General features: G+C 38.4%; 1 protein-coding gene across 2 annotated transcripts in view; it reads right to left on the reverse strand.

Annotated features, from left to right (window-relative positions):
* Positions 1–4,344: 4,344 nt before the first annotated feature.
* gramd4a (GRAM domain containing 4a) overlaps positions 4,345–19,100 on the reverse strand; it is a 58,042-nt gene continuing 43,286 nt past the window's right edge. For both annotated transcript variants that reach the window (XM_053508612.1, XM_053508613.1), the window contains 10 exons: positions 17,355–17,403; positions 16,853–16,924; positions 16,654–16,697; positions 15,738–15,847; positions 14,885–15,039; positions 10,747–10,891; positions 10,566–10,659; positions 8,971–9,061; positions 8,794–8,862; positions 4,345–8,645 (listed from right to left, as the gene is read on the reverse strand). In XM_053508612.1, the coding sequence (XP_053364587.1) occupies positions 8,547–8,645; positions 8,794–8,862; positions 8,971–9,061; positions 10,566–10,659; positions 10,747–10,891; positions 14,885–15,039; positions 15,738–15,847; positions 16,654–16,697; positions 16,853–16,924; positions 17,355–17,403 (928 nt within the window). In that variant the 3' untranslated portion in view covers positions 4,345–8,546. The remainder of the gene's footprint in view (positions 8,646–8,793; positions 8,863–8,970; positions 9,062–10,565; positions 10,660–10,746; positions 10,892–14,884; positions 15,040–15,737; positions 15,848–16,653; positions 16,698–16,852; positions 16,925–17,354; positions 17,404–19,100) is intronic.

The following is a 19,100-nucleotide window of genomic DNA, read 5'->3' on the forward strand; positions in this document are numbered from 1 at the left end:
AAGAAACATTTGTGTATCTGAGTATTTATTAAATATTATTCGGAAGCCAGATTCAGATCCAAATCTGTCACATGGGAAATTTCTCTATTTAGCTACAGTGTCTGGAAAAACTCTTTGATTTTTTTTTTTTAAACAAATATCCAGGTCGCCTTGCACCTCCAGGGTTCGGGTTCGATTCCCGTCTCTGTGTGCATAGAGTTTGCACGTTCTCCCGTGATTGATGGGTTTCTTCCGGGTACTCCGGTTTCCTCCTACAGTCCAAAGGCATGTAGATTAAACTATGTAAATTGCCCATAGTGTGTGAATGAGTGTGTGAGTGTACTGTATGTGTGTGTGCCCTGTGATGGATTGGCACCCTGTCCGCCTCGTGCCCTGAGCCTCCTGGGATAGGCTCCAGGTCTGCAACCCTGATTACAGCATAAAGCGGTATAGACGGTGAGTGAGTAAATAAGATCCAGGTTAGGGGTCTACACACTGTAGTGTAATATTCAATTCAATTCAATTCAATTTTATTTGTATAGCGCTTTTAGCAATTTTCATTGCCGCAAAGCAGCTTTACATAGTCAAAAGAATTATTTAAGTTTGTATGAAATGTGAATTTGTATGAATCAAAATGGTCAGTTTGTCCCTGGTGAGCAAGCCGAGGGCGACAGTGGCAAGGAAAAACTCCCTGAGATGGTAATAGGAAGAAACCTTGAGAGGAACCAGACTCAACAGGGAACCCATCCTCATTTGGGTGAAACAGAAAGCAGTAAATGATCTGCATTTATACAGTGTGTAGGGTGGGAGGCAGTTCAGCTATAATAGCTGATGTTAATTGATGTTAATATGGAGTCCAGGTAGTTATTGAAGACCCAGGTAGACTTGTAAGAAGTTTCAGTCATGAACTATCGAACTGTCAAGTCCCCAGAGAAACAGTTGCCAACACCAGTCAAGGCCAGAACCATTTTCTAGGTAGAGAGAATCATTCCCAGACACCAGGCGCATCCCAAAGAGACACACGGGGCATCCATGTGACGAGATCTTCAGCCAGAAGCGGGGCACCAGGATGGGTCAGACAGGTCCGGAGGGCAGAGGGAGTCTGGATCACTGGCAGCTCAGGAACGACATGTGTAGCTCGACAGAGAGAGAGAGAAAGAGTGAAAGGGGGGGACAGGAGGAGAGAGGAAAAAGAAAGAGGGGGGGAAAGAGAAGAAGAGGAGAGATGGCAGTTAGGTATGGTCACAGTCACACAATGTATAATGTGAATGTATATTAACTGTAGAGTGCAAGCAGAGACTCCGGCAGGACTAACTATGACAGCATAACTAAAAGGGAGAGCCAGAAGGAAACACAAACATGAGGGCTTCCTGAGATGTAAAGCAAACAATCACCTCACCGTCAGCAAACCTGAGTGATCAATGAGAGTGAGGAAGACAGCATCCAAACATACCAGTTCACCATAATACTCTACGTCCATGAGTCCCCCAGATCTGCTCCTTTACCTATGGCAAATCTATTTATAAAAATGCTTGGCTAAATAAATAGGTTTTTAGCCTGGACTTAAACACTGAGACTGTGTCTGAGTCCCGAACACTATTTGGAAGACTATTCCATAACTTTGGGGCTTTGTAAGAAAAAGCTCTGCCCCCAGCTGTATTTTTCATAATACGCGGTACTGACAAGCAGCCTGCATCCTTTGATCGAAGTAGGCGTGGCGGATCGTAAGACACTAGCAGTTCGCTCAGGTACTGCAGCGCGAGACCATTTAATGCTTTATATGTCAAGAGTAGTATTTTAAAATCAATGCGAAATTTCACAGGGAGCCAATGGAGTGAAGATAAGATAGGGGTGATGTGCTCATATCTTCTGGTTCTGGTGAGGACTCTCGCTGCTGCATTCTGGACTAGCTGAAGCTTATTTATGCATCTAGCTGAACAACCAGACAGTAAGGCATTACAATAGTCCAACCTAGAGGTGATAAAAGCATGAACTAGTTTTTCTGCGTCGTTTAGCGACAATAAATTTCTTATTCTGGCAATATTTCTGAGGTGAAAGAATGCTATCCTGGTAATATTATCTACATGTGCTTCAAATGAAAGGCTGGAATCAATAATCACACCAAGGTCTTTCACTGTTGCATTTGATGGAACAAAAAGGCCATCTAAAGTTACGGTGTGATCTAAAATTTTACTTCTAGCTGTATGCGGTCCTATGACTAGAACTTCTGTCTTATCCGGATTTAGCAGAAGGAAGTTAATTAGCATCCAATTTCTTATGTCCTGCACACATTGCTCAATTTTAGTAAGCTGTTTTTTCTCATCAGGTTTTGCTGAGACATATAACTGTGTATCGTCAGCATAACAATGAAAACTAATACCATGCTTATGGATTATGTTGCCCAGAGGAAGCATGTAAAGGGAAAAAAGCAGTGGACCTAAAACTGAACCCTGCGGAACGCCAAACTCCACTAGAGAACATGCAGAATAATCACCATTTAAGTCTACATACTGATAACGATGGGTCAGATAGGATCTGAGCCAGGAGAGTGCTGTACCCTTAATTCCCACTACATTTTCTAATTTGTGAAGAAGAATAGCGTGATCAACAGTGTCAAAAGCTGCACTAAGGTCAAGTAATACAAGCATAGTTACACAACCCTGATCAGAGGCCAATAGAATGTCATTTACTACTTTAACGAGTGCTGTCTCTGTGCTGTGATGAGGCCTAAATCCTGACTGATACAGTTCATGTATGCCATTTCTATGTATATATGAGCATAGCTGCTCCGCTACTATCTTTTCCAGGATCTTAGAGATAAAGGGGAGGTTTGATATTGGTCTGTAACTGGACAGCTGACAGGGGTCGAGGTCAGGTTTCTTAATTATTGGTTTGATAACTGCTAATTTAAAAGATTTTGGAACATATCCAATGCTGAGTGAAGAATTAATTATTCTCAACAGGGGTTCTATTATTGCTGGTACTATCTGTTTAAGAAAATGTGTCGGTACAGGATCTAATATACAGGTTGATGAATTTGAAGAAGAGATGAGTGAAATTAGTTCATTCTCTTCAAGGGGAGTAAAGTATTCTAGGTTCTGGTCTGACATGGCTAGATTAACATCTGCATCAATTACATTGTTCGGTTTCAAAACCTCAATTTTATGCCTAATATTTACAATTTTATTATTAAAAAAGTTCATGAAGTCCTCACTATTGCATGATGTTGTTGTGGAGATTTCTGCAGTGGTCTTATTTCTGGTTAATTTGGCTACAGCATTAAATAAGAATCTAGGATTATTTTTGTTATTTTCTATAAGAGTGGAGAGATATGTTGATCTAGCTACACTAAGAGCTTTTCTATAGTTTAGGATGCTCTCCTTCCATGCTATTTGAAATACTAGTAATTTAGTTTGACGCCATTTACGTTCTAATTTCCGAGCGGTCGGTTTTAAAGTGCGCGTGTGATCGTTATACCAGGGAGCAAGTTTTTTATCTCTAATAATTTTTCTTTTGACTGGAGCTACATTAGGGTATAGCGAAATGTCGACTCTAAATATTCAGTCGCCTGATCGAGTTCTGTGGGGTCAGACGGTGATCTAATCGAAGTTTGGAACTCTGGGAGATTACTGATAAAACTCTGTTTGGTAGTTGTGCACTGTAGTGAGCTACTGTAGTAAAGTTAAATAATACTAAACCAATGACTTTAAGTGAGACCCACTCAGAACAGTCATATATTTCCACATTTACAGGCACACTTAGAGACACACACCCTGTGGTCAGGTGTAAAAGTATACCTCATACTGTACTGCTTCTTTTTCCTGTACCTTTGGTTGTGTTTGCTACCTTAAACATCTATGTGTGTGTTTTGGACTCTTGATGTGTACTTTCCTGCTTAAACAAGGACATACTGTAAGTGACATTTGGGAGACATTTTCCAGAGTCATTTATATTTTATCACGTTATGTAAATGTAACAAGGCCATAGCAGTGTCTGCTTGGCCGTACTGGGATTTGAACGCACAACCTTTTGATATGTAGTCCAACATCCATTCCAGTTTTCCCAGTGACCTTCCATGAACTCTGAAAAGGAGTCTTGGGAAAGCCTTAATTACGATGTGAGTAGGTGTACATCCTGCCGCACAGACAGTGTGATGTGTGATTAAACTATTCATTCCACTTCTCTCTCTCTCTTTCTTTCTTTATAAAATCATGCTTTATGCTTCGTTTTGTGGTGGTGTTTTTTGCCCGGATATTTTCTTGTCAAGTGGGAACAGTCACACACAGTAAACTAAACATAATGATTAAACATACAATGAAATATGCAGAAGTTAAACAACAAAATAAAATCCAGACAACATCCTTTAAATCTTATTTACTTCATTACAAAATGCACACCACATCATGACTTTATAACAGACAGGTTTTTTTTTTTTAAACAGAAATGTGGTTCTAATGTTACTGCACTGCACTGAATATAAACCTCTTGTACTTAAATTTATTTAATCTTTACTCCAGTGACATAAATAGCATAATAATAAATCATACTTCTTGAGAATATAAATTTCTAATTCTTCAGTACATTGTGTTAATCTTGTAAAAAAATATTTAACAAACATTTGCACACAGTTAAAACAAATATAAGTCAGGTCCATAAATTTTGAAACAAAGACTTTTTTTTTTTTATCATTTGGCCTCAGTACACTCCACAATCTGAAATAAAACAATCAAAAAGACAGCAGTGTCCAGACTTTTAGCTTTATTTAAAGGGGTTTGACAAAAATGTGGCATTAACCTTTAAAATAAAATATAAATAAAAATCCTTTGTCAATAACTGCCTGAATTCTGGGACCCATGGACATGAACAAATGCTGAGTTTCCTCTCTCTTTGCCAAGCATTTACTGCAGCTGCCTTCAGCTGCTGCTTGTTTATGGGTCTTCCTGCCTTGTCTTCAGTAAGTGAAAAGCATCCTCTATTGGGGATTGTCAGATGACTGATGTGTCCAGTGAATACAATCCCATTTCCCTACCTGGAAAAACTCTTGGGTAGCTTTCGCTGTATGTTTTTGGTCATCCATCTGCAATATAAAACTGCAATCCTTCAGTTTTGCAGCATTTGGCTGAACCTAAGCAGAGAGTAATGCTCTATATATTTCAGACTCCATCCTGCTACTTTATCAGCAGCCAGGTTATTAATAAACACCAGTGGCCTGGTTTCACTGGGAGACATAACATTGCCTTCATCTTGTTTGGCAGATGATGTGGTATGCCTTGGAACACTAGCCGCCACTTGCTTCCTCCATACGTGTCTTTTCCCATCAATTGGTACAATTTTTTTCTGGCAGATTTTCTTTTGCAGTTCCAAACTGTTGTATGGGCCACTCTCAATGTTATTGCTAACTCTACTGTATGATGCCATTTTATCTGCTTGATTAATCATGGAGAAATGATGGAGCAGGCCACTAATTGCCATGTAACTGCTGTTCCAAAATTTATGAGCCCCCAAAATGAGTGTGCTGTATCTGTATGAAAATGACTGTAGCTACTAAATGGTTAATGCCACACTTTTATTAAACCCTGTGAATTAAAGCTGAAAGTCTTAACTTCACTCAAATCTTGAGTGCTTCATTTTAGATTCAGCGTGGTGGTGTACAAAAGCCAAAAAAAAACTCTCTTAGTTACAAAAAGTATGCACCAGACTAAATAGCTATCACACCAGAGTTAAGCACAGATCTGAAGACACAGTGACAACAACCAGTGATGGACTTTGCCTCCGTTCTCATATCCCTGTGGGTTCAAACCGAGGCACAACGTGGATTTAAATCCGATCTTCCTGTAAACATCTGTTTTCCACAAACCAAGCTAATAAAAATAAAAAAGGATCAACAAGACAGCGAGGAGAGGAAAAAAAATAAAAAGCAAGAAATATTTGGCAAAACTAGTGTTCGGACAATACAATCTGTGCTTGTTTAGTGCAAGTGCAGGACAACTTGGATCTGAAATATCCAAAGACAAACAAACAAACAAATAAACACCAGATTATCGACTACAAAGTGTCATGTTAAAAGCTTTGGGACGTTCAAATAAACTCGCATTAGCTAAAGTGCGCAGGAAACAAGTGCACAGAAAATGAACCAAGCTTCCATCTGAGCATGTTAAGGGTTAAAGGTCTTCAGCATGGGTCTCTGGCAGTGCTGGGATTTCCACTCCGTACACTCTGATCGTTAGCAGTGACTGCCCAAGTTTCCGTTTACTCACATACAATACTATATGGCTGACCGGAATGATCAGTAGCGGAGTGTAAAGTGAAAATACGTTACATTGTCGTCAGAACCAAAATCTGCTCAAGCGGAATATTTTGCGTGTCGACACACAGACATACTATCACACTCGCACAACTCTTAGTGACTCATTTAGTCTGGCACTTTGCTGTTAGAAACATATGTGACCTACTCCATCGTCGTGAGTCAGTGTAACCCAGAAGCACATTTTAATACATTTGGCATAAAGAAAGTCCTGGCTTTGTGCTAGTGATAATGTAATTGTTATTGCTGTATCATTGTAACACTGGGGGGCAATTTAGACGAGCCAGTCCATCTGATTAAAGAGAAAACCGGAGAACGTGCAGGAACCCCATCCCCCCCCCCCAACCCCCCCCCCATGGAGACACTAAGAGAACATGAGGAAATTCAGACAGATACAGCAGTACCCCAATTTAGGATTAAACCAGGGACTGTAAGTGTGCTGTCTTACAGGTAGAGACTTAAATCAAGTATAAGAAGATATTAGGCGATAAGTACTGTAGAAAAGAAGATATTAACACATTCTTCATCCTGTGAGTGAAACACTGATATTAACTGTTGACAAGGACTGTCACGAACTGTTCAACAACTACAGCTATTCATTCGAGGCATTCTGCTACGAGGAGGAGGATGAGAAAGAGATTAATACTCGCTAGCATCTGGAGATAAACGAAACGCATTCTAAAAAGATCAATCAAAATTACTTTGAATTACATAACAATATCGATGCACTATAGAAGCCAAGACTTTCTCTGAATGCCCTAGACAGCCTTCAAGCACGCTTTGAACTTAGATTGCAGTCTCTGTTTAAAAAGCCAGTTGCCAATCCAGACTCAGAATGACAAAATGCATTACGTAACACATACCGGTGGTTTACTGAGCTGAGCTGACGTTTCTAGTTCAGCATCTACAAACAATAAACTGATATGGAATTCATACTTTATCTCTTTTGTCTTTACCTGTGTACAGAGTCGCAGGGGCCTGGAGCCTATCTCAGGAGACTTTGGGAACACGGTGGGGCACACCCTTGCACACACAGACACACACTATGGGCAATTTGGGAACGCCAATTAGCTGAATCTGCATGTTTTTGAACTGTGGGAGGAAATCGGAGAACTCTGAGGAAACCCACCACGCCCGGGGAGAACATACAAACTCCATGCACACAGAGACGGGAATCGAATCCGGTCTGGAATTGAACCCAGGTGACAATGTGCTGTGATTAACTCCTGGTTCAGGTGTTGAATAGCAGTGAGGAGACAAAGAGACGGAGCGTGCACTAGTGGAGAAAGAATGATGCAAATTTACTAGCGTTAAAATACAGATTTCTGTAAGGTCTTTCTCCAGATATTCACTTATTTAGACTGTATTGGACCTAAAGTAGCTTTAATAAGGTCTAGATCCAGATTTTATACCTTTAGTTACAAAACTAGTATTAGATTAAGGACTACTATGGCTACTTTGGATGTGGTGATTATAATACTTCTGTGTCTACACACTGTGGGTTAATCCTTCAATGACATGTGATGCAACACATCCAAAACATAGAAAAATGCTTGCATGTGCTACAATTATAGACAGCTAATGCTAACTGTTTTAAGTGATGTTTCATATTCATATCCAGGTCGGTAACTCGAATATCTATCACTGTCCTAACTATTATAAAAATTAATTTAAAGGCAGTTACGTCACGTTCAGAATGACACCGTAGCCCTACAGAAGTAATCATATTTTAATGTAAAAAGAAAAAAAAAAACATCTGAAGGACACCGCTAATCAGAGCTGGGCTAAATGTGCTCGTGTGAGTCTAATGTGTTGCATGTTTGTCTATGTATGTCATAATGTAAACGAACACAAACAGGCTTCGTTAGTCTTTTGCAAAGTCTTAGTGACCATCTTGCAAGGCATTACAAAGCAAAGCCTCGACGAATTAACACGTCTAATCATAAACGCAGCGTAAGAACGTGTCCAGAAACACGTGTACCACATCAGTCGATATGCAGCTGTACCCTCTGCTCCTCAGAGAGGGTGTAGTCAGGGCAGGAGAGGAGGTCCAGCCCCTTCCTGCCGTCAGTATGAGGAAAAAAAAAAAAAACGCTCCACAGGAATGTGTTGCTGTTTGCTCTCAACCGTCACGTGAGATCATCTAGCCATACTGTAGCTGACTACTAATCACTGATCAGTTCCAGCCTGCTCATTGAAACAGCAGAGAGAAGAGAAGAGAAAGAGAGAGAAGAGGAGGCTTCTCCGTAGCGTCAGTGATGCACTAGGTCTCGTGGCAGCATGTGGTCACGTTCTTCATGTACTGAGTGAAGATTGCCTCGAACGCCTCGTCTCTGTGGATCATGGCACCGAACACCAAGGGCTGGGAGACACACAGGGTATATAAGTGAGCCAGATGTAATCATTTAAGATTGATTACAAGCCTCAGGTTGGAGCCAATTTCCCACCTTAAAAATTTAGAGAGATGTGAAAAATATAAAACTTCATATTAAATACTATCCATAGCTTACCTTCTGTGTTGACGGTGTGGCAATAGAGATCCCCATTCCTGATCCGGGCAAAACGGACAAAACCTTATACTGTGCAAAAACAGAAAAGAATCAAAATCACAAACTCACATTCACTGCCTCAGCTGAGAGAGCAAATACACTGCAAATATACTGAATACAGTAAATGTCCTCAGTTACCTTTTGGATATCTGTGATTTCCACAAGTTTTATGACTTTATTCTTTTTGGAGGAGCCTGATCTGGAACTGGAGCTCTCAAAACACAAGTAGCTGAGAAGGAAATAAAAATTTTGCATTAAACATTTGTAAAACTATCTCTCATGTTATACCTGTGAAATGATTTTATTCACGTATCCTAGATACGAAGCTAGGGCTTGCTCAAGGGCTCGACAGAGGCAACTTGCTGACCCCTGACCTTCCGATCAGCCTTAACCGACTGAGCCACCACTGCCCCTGAGAGTCCTATACTGTCACAAATAAAACCACTTAAAACTAGCAGTTATTGCTAGTTATTGCTAAAGACTTCAAGCTCAGTTCGGTGATTAGACTCTTAGCCGCAGGAAAACATGTGAATGGTGCAAAGGTTTTAAAGAATGCCGTATGTCCTTAAATGATGTTCTCAGAGCCTACTACAGTCATTCCTGTGAACACTCCCAGGATAAACAGCCTCGTGTGAGCCCCAAAGGCATTCAGCTTTAGCAGGACAACCTCATACCGCACCACTTACAGTACAGGAACTCTGCAGGGAGTTATTACCACATCTCCCGTACAGTCCTGACCTCACTCCAAGCCATTTCCACATGATTGAGGCAGTAGAGGAGGAGAGCGTTTCAGACGTGAAGCAGGCAGTCTGATCATGGCTCCGGAGTACTGAAAAAACTTTATACCTTGATGGTATTCAAGCGCTAGTGAAACTCTGGGATAAGTGCATTAGGGGAGGCAGGGGATTACATACAGAAAATAAAGGGAGTTTCTACTCCTATAACTGTGTTCTGTTTTCCTGCACAATCAAAAGTCCTGGTTTGACTTGAACGCCTTGTATATAGCACCAAGTCTGGAAATTCTACTGAAAGTAAAAACTGAAACTGTACAGTACACACTGAACAGACAAAAAGTGCTTTTTGATAAGATCAGAGCTATGTTTTAATATAAATAATTCAAATTTAAATGAGATGAAAGATAAGACCTAAAAGGAAGGAGAGTATTTACATTTTATCCAATGATACAATCTTTATACCAGCCCAGTTGTAGGACTGACACAACCAAAAAAACAAGGAAACTTTTTAATTTATTTAAATAGTTCCAGTAAGAACTGGCTGTTTGGAAACAACTCACTGAATGATCTTACAGTAACCTGTATGGCCAAAGATATGTGGGCGCCTGACCATCACACTTACTGGAAATGTGTTTTTTTCCTACAAAGTGTTGCCACAATATTGGCAGCACATGACATGAGTCTAGGATTTCTTTATATCATGTAGCGTTACATTTTCCCCTTCACTGGAACTAAAAGGCTCGAACCTGTTCCAGCATTACAGTACAATGCTCTGTGCACAAAGCAAGCTCTGTGAAGACATGGTTTGCCAAGGGTGGCACTAAAGAGTGGAGATTATTATAATACAGTATCATTTTTACTTTACATGGTAAATGTTTTTTCTGCAAATGTATATTGTGGTTTTCAGTTTCAGAGAGACGACCGTAACATTGTTCACTAAACCAACAAGAGAAATGACACAATATACATATTTGAGGTTCACAAGAAAAGTCTTCTTACTTTTCAGTAACATAGAGCAGACCGTTTCGAATGTAGTCAGTGGGCATTTTCCGGTCCCGGTTGATCAAACAACACCTCCACCCATTCTCGCACACTGTGTAAACACAAAAAACGCTGACAATTATTCCAAATAATAGTCATACAGTGTAAAAACAACTGAAAATCCTTTTCTTTAGCGCACCAGGGAGAGGCCTTTCCATCTCTGGCAGGTTGAAGATCTCATGGAAGGCTCCTCTCTTGGTGTTATGTGAGCGGCCACTGTCGTCCTCTCTGCTCATTCCTGAGGGAATGGTTGCTAAGCTACCCCGCGACACCACCGGCGGGATCTGTGCACAAAAAAAAAAAAAAACATGACTTCAACTACAGAAACAGAAATGCTGTTTTCTTTTGTATACATACAGCATCCTCTGCTTTTCAATGGTAACCATGCTGTGCAAACCAAGTCTCTTGAAAAAATAAAGCTACAGGTGCTTAACATCTTTCCCACAGACTCTTTACTAAAAATTTATCCAAGAAGACAGATCCAAATGTTAATGTGTTTAGTATTTGGGTGAATTCATGTGGGTGAGATGTATATTTCGGTCAATATAGCAAACTAAATGTTTACCTAGCAGATCAACTCCAGAATTATTGGCACCTTTCCAGAGAATGGTCAAACATGACTGTGGAATATAAATATTACCGAGACTGGTTTCAAATCATAAAGAAACCATTAGAAGTAAAATAAAAATAATGCAGTGTTTCCGTAAGTTTAAGCTCAAATTATACCTCATTGTAAATGTTGTTCATTTTATAGTGTTTATACACTATTATTGATGAAGGGTGCCAATAATTATGGACTGGATTCTTATGATTGTTAGTCGGTACAGTATGCTGATGACTGAACACCAACTATTGAGTTCAGGTAAGTGGTCATGCCTTTCAACTCTACACAGGCCACATTCAAGCTCTATATTCTGTTCTATTTCTATTTTCTCTATGAGGTCTAAAGGGAACATTTCCTAGGGTAAAAAGGGTCTATAATCAGCGTACTCAACTTTATACCTGTCTAAAAATGCACAGGAGCATATCATGAGTTGACTAATTTGAAGACATTCCCAATATGCAATATTAAAAAGATATATTTCTAGACAAGAAGTCAAACCAAAGTATAAAACAAATGCCTTTAAACTCTGCGTACAGAAAATTCACTTCATTATGACACACGTTTGGGCAATAAAATATTACTTAAAAAAAGAATTCAGTAAACAGGGAGAACAAAACCCCAAAGAGGTACAACAGCAACATCCGGCCAATCAGTAAAATGCAGCTTTCTGTACCAGTCGCCCATGTTTCGAAGTTAAATTCTAAGGTCTTGTATTTAACAATTTAAAAATATGTTCAAAATATAACATTAACATAAAACAAAAAAAGAAAAAGTGTAGACCTACTAAGGGGAAAAGTGAAGAAAAATGTTCAAAGGCTCTGTTTAAGTCTGTAGGCTTTATATTTTGAATATTAATGTTCAGTCAATTCACAAACTACCTTCATTCCTGAAATAATAATAATATTTCACTTTAAAAAGCCTTCTGAGGCATTTCTTTGTTTAATAAGCTTTCATTTTTTACAACTAGGATAAAATTACCTACAGTATTAATTAAAAGATAGCTCTACAAGAAAATACACTGCACGGCCAAAAAAAAGTCACTTTAAGATTTCGTTCGACTGCCTTTATCTTTGATTTCGACACACAGTGTGGTGGCCAGTACATGTGTGAAAATAATTCCCCATGCTCCCAGAACCATTCTTTTACAATCAAAGTCCTGTGCCATCAGGGAAGAAAAAAAAAAAACTTCATAGATGTGATAACCTGCTCATTTAGTACATTCAGGTCGTCAGCTGACTTCATTTTATAGCCACATAATGTTGCTGAACCTTAACCTGACCAATCTTTACACTTCCTAACAAACAGAACCTTTTTTTTTCTGTTCCAAACCTGTGAGTGTTCATTATATTTTGTGCATATTGAAATGCTCTTACTTTCACTATTAAACATACTGTACTGTAGCTAGGATTTCTACTGTGGATTTTTCATCATGCAGCTTTACCAAATGTTTAAGTGATTTTCAGTCTTTTTTTTTTTCAGACCACATTTCTTCCATAACGTTGACAGTTCAGCACTATCTCTAAAGGGTTCTTAACCTAATTCCAGTCACTTTTCCTTAGTTGTTTTTTTTTTTTTGCTTGATGCAGGCCCTAATGAAACAGCAACTTTTTTGGACAGGCAGTGTATAATCATAAATGAAAAAATAATAGAAAGAAGAGTAGCACCGTAGTCTACTGTAAAGTGTACTTCCCTAAAAAATATTCGCAACATGTTCGAGCATCTTTAAATGCTGATGAATGGACAGGCTGAATTGGTTTACAGTTTTTAAAACAAGCAAATTAATTTAATTGTTTTGAAATTTATGGACTTCTCTCACCATTCTGTATACAAATAAAAAATAGCAGTTTATTAATAATTATAATAATAATAATAATAATAATAATATGTACTATATTTTAAGATTCAGCTTTTGATGATTGTTATATGATTGGCCGGGAAAAACTCACAGCATCCGTGTTGTTCTGCCTCCAACTTGATTTCTTATAAGAAATGTCTGATTTATATTTAAAATACTGCGTTTGTTTCAGGGATTTTGCAGGCTGTGATACGCATCACGTGTGTTATACGAATACAGCCGACTCTTCAGGGTGCTTTCTAGGTTAAACATATTTATTGTAGTTCCTTGAAACGCCAACAGCTCTTGTTTCTGCTATGTCAATCGTATAAAACCCAGGGGTTCAATATAACATAAGTCATTATTTCCTTCATGTTGTCAGTCATACTGCTTCATTCAGTAAATTAAGTGACTAAAGCTAATGAACTGCCTAATCTTGGCTGTTAGTCGATTGTTCATGTGTCCATTAGCTGCAATAGTGAATAGACTATTGTCTGATTCATAGAAACACATCTGCATTCATGTTTTAAAAATTGTTATACGTCCACCTCTAAATAAAACCTAGAACGGTTTCAGGTCTTCAGCTCGTATAAACAGGATTTGGCAAATGTAATACTTGCCTTTCTATCATATTCATTTTTACATACAGTACGTTCACTGTTGACTCTCAGGCACGGCATATCTATTTGCATCGCCTTTGCTATATATACGGTAAGCTGGAGATGCAAATAGATTAGGGCAAACATGCAAAACAGATATTCTGCCCATGTTAAATCCATAATTTTCTGTTAGCATTTTGATTTTTTATTATAAAAAATAAACCGTTATCAGGTTTGCATGTGGTCCTAAATTACTAATAATAAAAACACTGAAAAACTTAACGATGAGGTAAATGAAAATTATGTACATCACCTTGCTGCTCTTAAAAGGGTCTTATAGTCTAAAATGATTTTCACTACATTAATGTACATGTGTCTACATACTGTATGAGAATCGTATACAGGAGGCTGTCTGTGAACATGGACCCAAAATGCCTTAGAAATCAAATAATAACCAAATACTGCACGTGCAAAACTTCGATTTCTGAAATAGAACAAAACTGCAATAATATAATCCTGCTAATAAACAGGAAGCATTGTAGTCCATCTGTGCACAGACAGCAGTCATGGCACAAGGCAAGTGTCCATTTAAAACACATTCGCTCGCACAGATAGGTAAAAAGGAAGGCGATCTGGTGGTATCGCACGCGCACACACACACACTAGCAAGGTCACACCAGCATCCCTACCTTCTCACACCCAGACAGCTGAAAGTGTTAAAGAAAGAAAAAGAGAGAGAAAGAGAAAGAGAGAGAGAGAGAGAGAGAGAGAGAGAGAGAGCACAGAAGAGTAGTGTGACACACAAACTCAGAGTCAGAGCTGCATTGCAGGATGGAAGATACAGTCAGTATCTCCTCATGATGATGTCACACACATACAGTAAGCATGCACACAGATGCACACACACACACACACACGCATGCATGCACACACACATTCATTCAGTCATTACTGTAGCATTGAAGTCACCCAGACATACAGTATTTTAAAGATATTTTACCTGCATTATAAATCGCAAAAATGCGATTGTAGTTGATAGTAGTAACATAGTGTGTTATGAGGTTATTTTTGTTTATAATATCAGAATTGTTTTCTTTAATGATAATTGTGCCTTTAACGAGATATTTGCTAGCTTTAAATATTTCCCAGTCTCCAACACTTTTTTTTAATGATTTCTCTTCATCTGCAAACCAGAGTATTTTTCTGATCATAGCAGAGTGTGGCATTGTGGGTATCATACCCGTCTGGACAAGGTGGCGTTGCTGCGCTCCTTAAGCTGTGGGTCTGTAGGCAGGTTGTTCCACACGATGTACGGCGTGTCGTACTTGTCCCTGAGCTTGGGACAGCTTTTAAACAGGAAGTCGATGATGAAGAATTTGATGCCTGCATACAGCCCTGTCAGAGGAAAAAAAACATGCACGTGCAAAAAGATACATGAAGCATGCTCTGAGACTTACAGAGTAAAGAGAGAGCACATAAATAGAGGTGTTCAGTGTAGGACATGCATCCGTACTGACACTATCATGCTTAAGGGGTTTTTACGGTGACCAAGAAGTGCAAAACAAGATAAAAAAAATAAAAAAACCTTTAAAATTCAAAAACAAAATAACAAAACCTAAAAAACAAACTAACAAAACTAAAAAACAAAATTTAAAATTCAAAAACAAAATAACAAATAACAAAAACAAAATAACTTCAAAAACAAACTAACAAAACATAAAAACTAAATAAATTCAAAAACAAAAGGGAAAACAAAATAAAAAAAACGAAACAAAATAAATTCAAAAGTAAAATAACAAAACAAAACAAAGTAAATTCTAAAAAATTCGTTTTTTTTGTTTTTTTTTAGATGTTTTACTTTGTTTTTGATTTTGTTATCTTGTTTTGCCCTTCTTGGCCACCGTAGATTTGGCTGCATTATTCCCTACCACATAACAGTCTATGCAATGAGGTTACTACACACTAAGGCAAGAGTGTATGGATGTGGATAAAACAGGGGTTCATACTGACTGAAAACATAGTGTATATCTTAACTGATTGTGTGTGTGAGAGACGGGGAGAGACCGCTAGAGAGAAAATGTGCATGCACTTACCTATAATAAAGCCCACGAGTTTGTAGGGCAGGATGCAGGAGGAGATAAAGGCCACCCACAGACCAATGTACAGCTTCTGAGTGATCTCAGGCTGCACCCACATGAACAGACTGCAAGATGTTGTAGGTACACACACACACACACACACACACACACACACACCACCCACAGAAAATACACTCAGCAACCTTTCTATTTTTATAAAGAAGCAAAGGCTGAAAATATTGCAAACAATAATATATGATTCTCTGTAACATAACAATGGCTGTAACTGCGATTACCATGACATGTTGTGAGATAATGTTGGACTTTATTCCCCTCTTACCATGCATGTTCTTCTTGTTAACATGTTTACAACGGATACAGTACTGTGCTAAAGTCTTATGCCCCCCCAATTCAATTTACATTATATTAAAATGACATTAAATAATGTAGATACAGTAAAGAAATGGGAACAAGTGTTTGACTGTGACAGGCTGCAAAGTGGCCAAAGATACAATTAAAAATTATTTGTTTACATAACAACCTCAGCAGCAACCTCATTTCCCCTCTCTTCTGTTCCAACCACTCAGCATTCTGCATCAACAGTATACTAATGACTGGCCTGATCATCTGTCATTATCTGCACCTGGTTTATGCCTTAAGGTAGTTTTTGATTTTTAAGGATTAAATTATTCCTAGGTCACTATGTGGCTTAACACACACACACAAAAAACATGTCTTTGGTGGTCAAACAAGCTGGTCATGATAGATGAAATATATGAAAGTCTGGCTCTTGGAACAAATATATAAAATAAAAAATTATAATAATATATATTAAAGAAATAAGTGGTAGCATAAGCCTTGCATAGGACTGTATAGTATGTACATATGAACATTGTTAAACAGTAAATCATCACGTGCACCTGTTACTTACTTTTTGATTTTCTCCAAAACGTCTGCCATCTTTCCGAAAAGATTCTGTGGAAAAATAAACCATGTAGGAGAAATACATATTGTAATTTAGAAAACAAATGTAACTTCAAGTGCACTCAAAAAGGTCTGTTAAAAAAAAGTTAATGCACAATTACTACTACTTAAATAATAATAATAATAATAATAATAATAATAGATACCTGTGCTTTTTGTGCAACATCAAGGACTAACTGAAACTTTTCAGACACAGTCAAGTCCTCTTTTGGAGGTTCCTAAACACAAGTGACAATGATAAAAAAAAGGTGGAATACACACACACACACACACACACACACACACACACACACACACACACACACACATACATACACACACATACACCTACACACATACACCTACACACATACACACACACATATACACACACACATATACACACTCACACACACACACACTCACACACACACACACACACACACACACACACACACACACAAACAAACACACACATACACCTACACACATACACCTACACACATACACACACACATATACACACACACATATACACACTCACACACACACACACTCACACACACACACACACACACACACACACACACATACACACATACATACACACACACTACAGTACATTACTAGCAGGCCAGAAAACCAATAAGTGATGGAAGCGAAACCTACCACAGGTTCAGAAACTTCAGGCACAATACTCCACTGAATCCTCCATCCTCTGGAAAAATGAAAACAACACACTTTAACACACACTCCGGCTGGACATCAGACATACTGTAGGTACAATACCTACTCTGTAACATTACATCTGTCCTCGGACATGCAGCAATCATAAATGCCATTCCTTTTCCTTTTACACATTCAAATATACACACATACACACTCATGTGCTGTGTGCTCCATCCTCGGTTTCACTTCATGCAACACGTACAGTATATATATATATATATATATATACAGTATATATAATAAATTTTATTTATAATGCACTTTATATTTGAAGCTACAATTTAAATCGATCTGAAAGCTCTGATAAAAAGATAATTTTTAAAACCAGATTTAAAAGCGTCAACAGTCTGTGGCGTCCTCAGATACTCAGGGAGAGCATTCCACAGTTAGGTGCAGCTGAGCAAAAGGCCCTATCTCCCATAGTATAAAGTTTAGTCTTAGGAGGTTTCAAAAGATTTACTGATGCAGAACGGAGGTTGCGTGTTTATTTATTTATTTATTTAACCTTTATTTATCCAGGTAAACTGTTTGAGAACCACTTCTCATTTATAAACATGACCTGGCCAAGAGGCTACAAGAATCAAAAGGGACATACTGTACAACTATACAAAGTCAAATACATGGCACACAAACAATTGAAAAAAAAAAAATAATAATAGACAACAAAGAAAAGAAAAAGAAAAAGAATAAAGTGGTTAAATATGTGTATAAATATGTTTCATAATTGTCAGCAGGAACAAGAGTCAACTATGTAATTTTGGAGGTTTTGCTTAAAGGAGGAGATTGGGATCAGAGATGTAAGTTTCAGGGTATTTTGTAGTATGTTCCAGTCATGTACTGCTGCAAAGCGGTAGGCATTACGTCCGAAGATCGGAGAAGTAGGAGGGGTACTAAATTTAATCAAATTACTTGATCTTGTGCGATAGGCGTTATGAGCAACATGAAGAAGAGATGACAAATAGAGAGGTGTCTTGCCCAGGATTGTCTTGTATATGAAAAGAAACCAGTGATGGAGCCGCCGAGTATGAAGGGAGGGCCAGCCCACCAATTTATACAGGTCGCAGTGATGAGTGTGAAAGGTGGCATTAGTGGCAAAACGGATGGTTGAATGATAGAGTGTGTCATGTTTTTTTAAAGCTGTATTTGGTGCCATTCTATAAATAATATCGCCATAGTCCAAAATTGGCAGTACTGTCATCTTGACAAGGGTGCATTTGGTAGCATGAGTAAAAGAAGCTTTATTGCGGAAACGAAAAGCTAATCTAGCTTTAACTTTTATTTGAAGGTTATTGATGTGTGTAATGAATGACAGAGATGAATCCAACCAGATACCTAGATATTTATATTTGTTGACATACTCCAGAACCATACCATTCATGCAAGTGATTGTAGGTGGAGTCACGGTGACTGGTTTTCGGCTAAAAAGGATACATTTTGTCTTACTGGTGTTAATACGGAGGTGGAGATTGTCAAAGAACTGCTCTATAGAGGTGAAGCTGAGTTAAAGACTAGAAGCCGCAGAATTGGGAGAAGAACCAACTGAATACAAAATGGTATCATCTGCATAAAGATGAATCCTGGAGGTGCCAGCAGCTCTGGCTATATCATTGATATAGATAGAAAAAAGGGTTGGGCCCGGGATGGAGCCTTGAGGCACACCTTTAGAGATATTAAGTGGGTCTGACA

The sequence above is a fragment of the Clarias gariepinus genome, chromosome 12 (genome assembly GCF_024256425.1).
Source record: "Clarias gariepinus isolate MV-2021 ecotype Netherlands chromosome 12, CGAR_prim_01v2, whole genome shotgun sequence".
NCBI lineage: Eukaryota > Metazoa > Chordata > Actinopteri > Siluriformes > Clariidae > Clarias > Clarias gariepinus.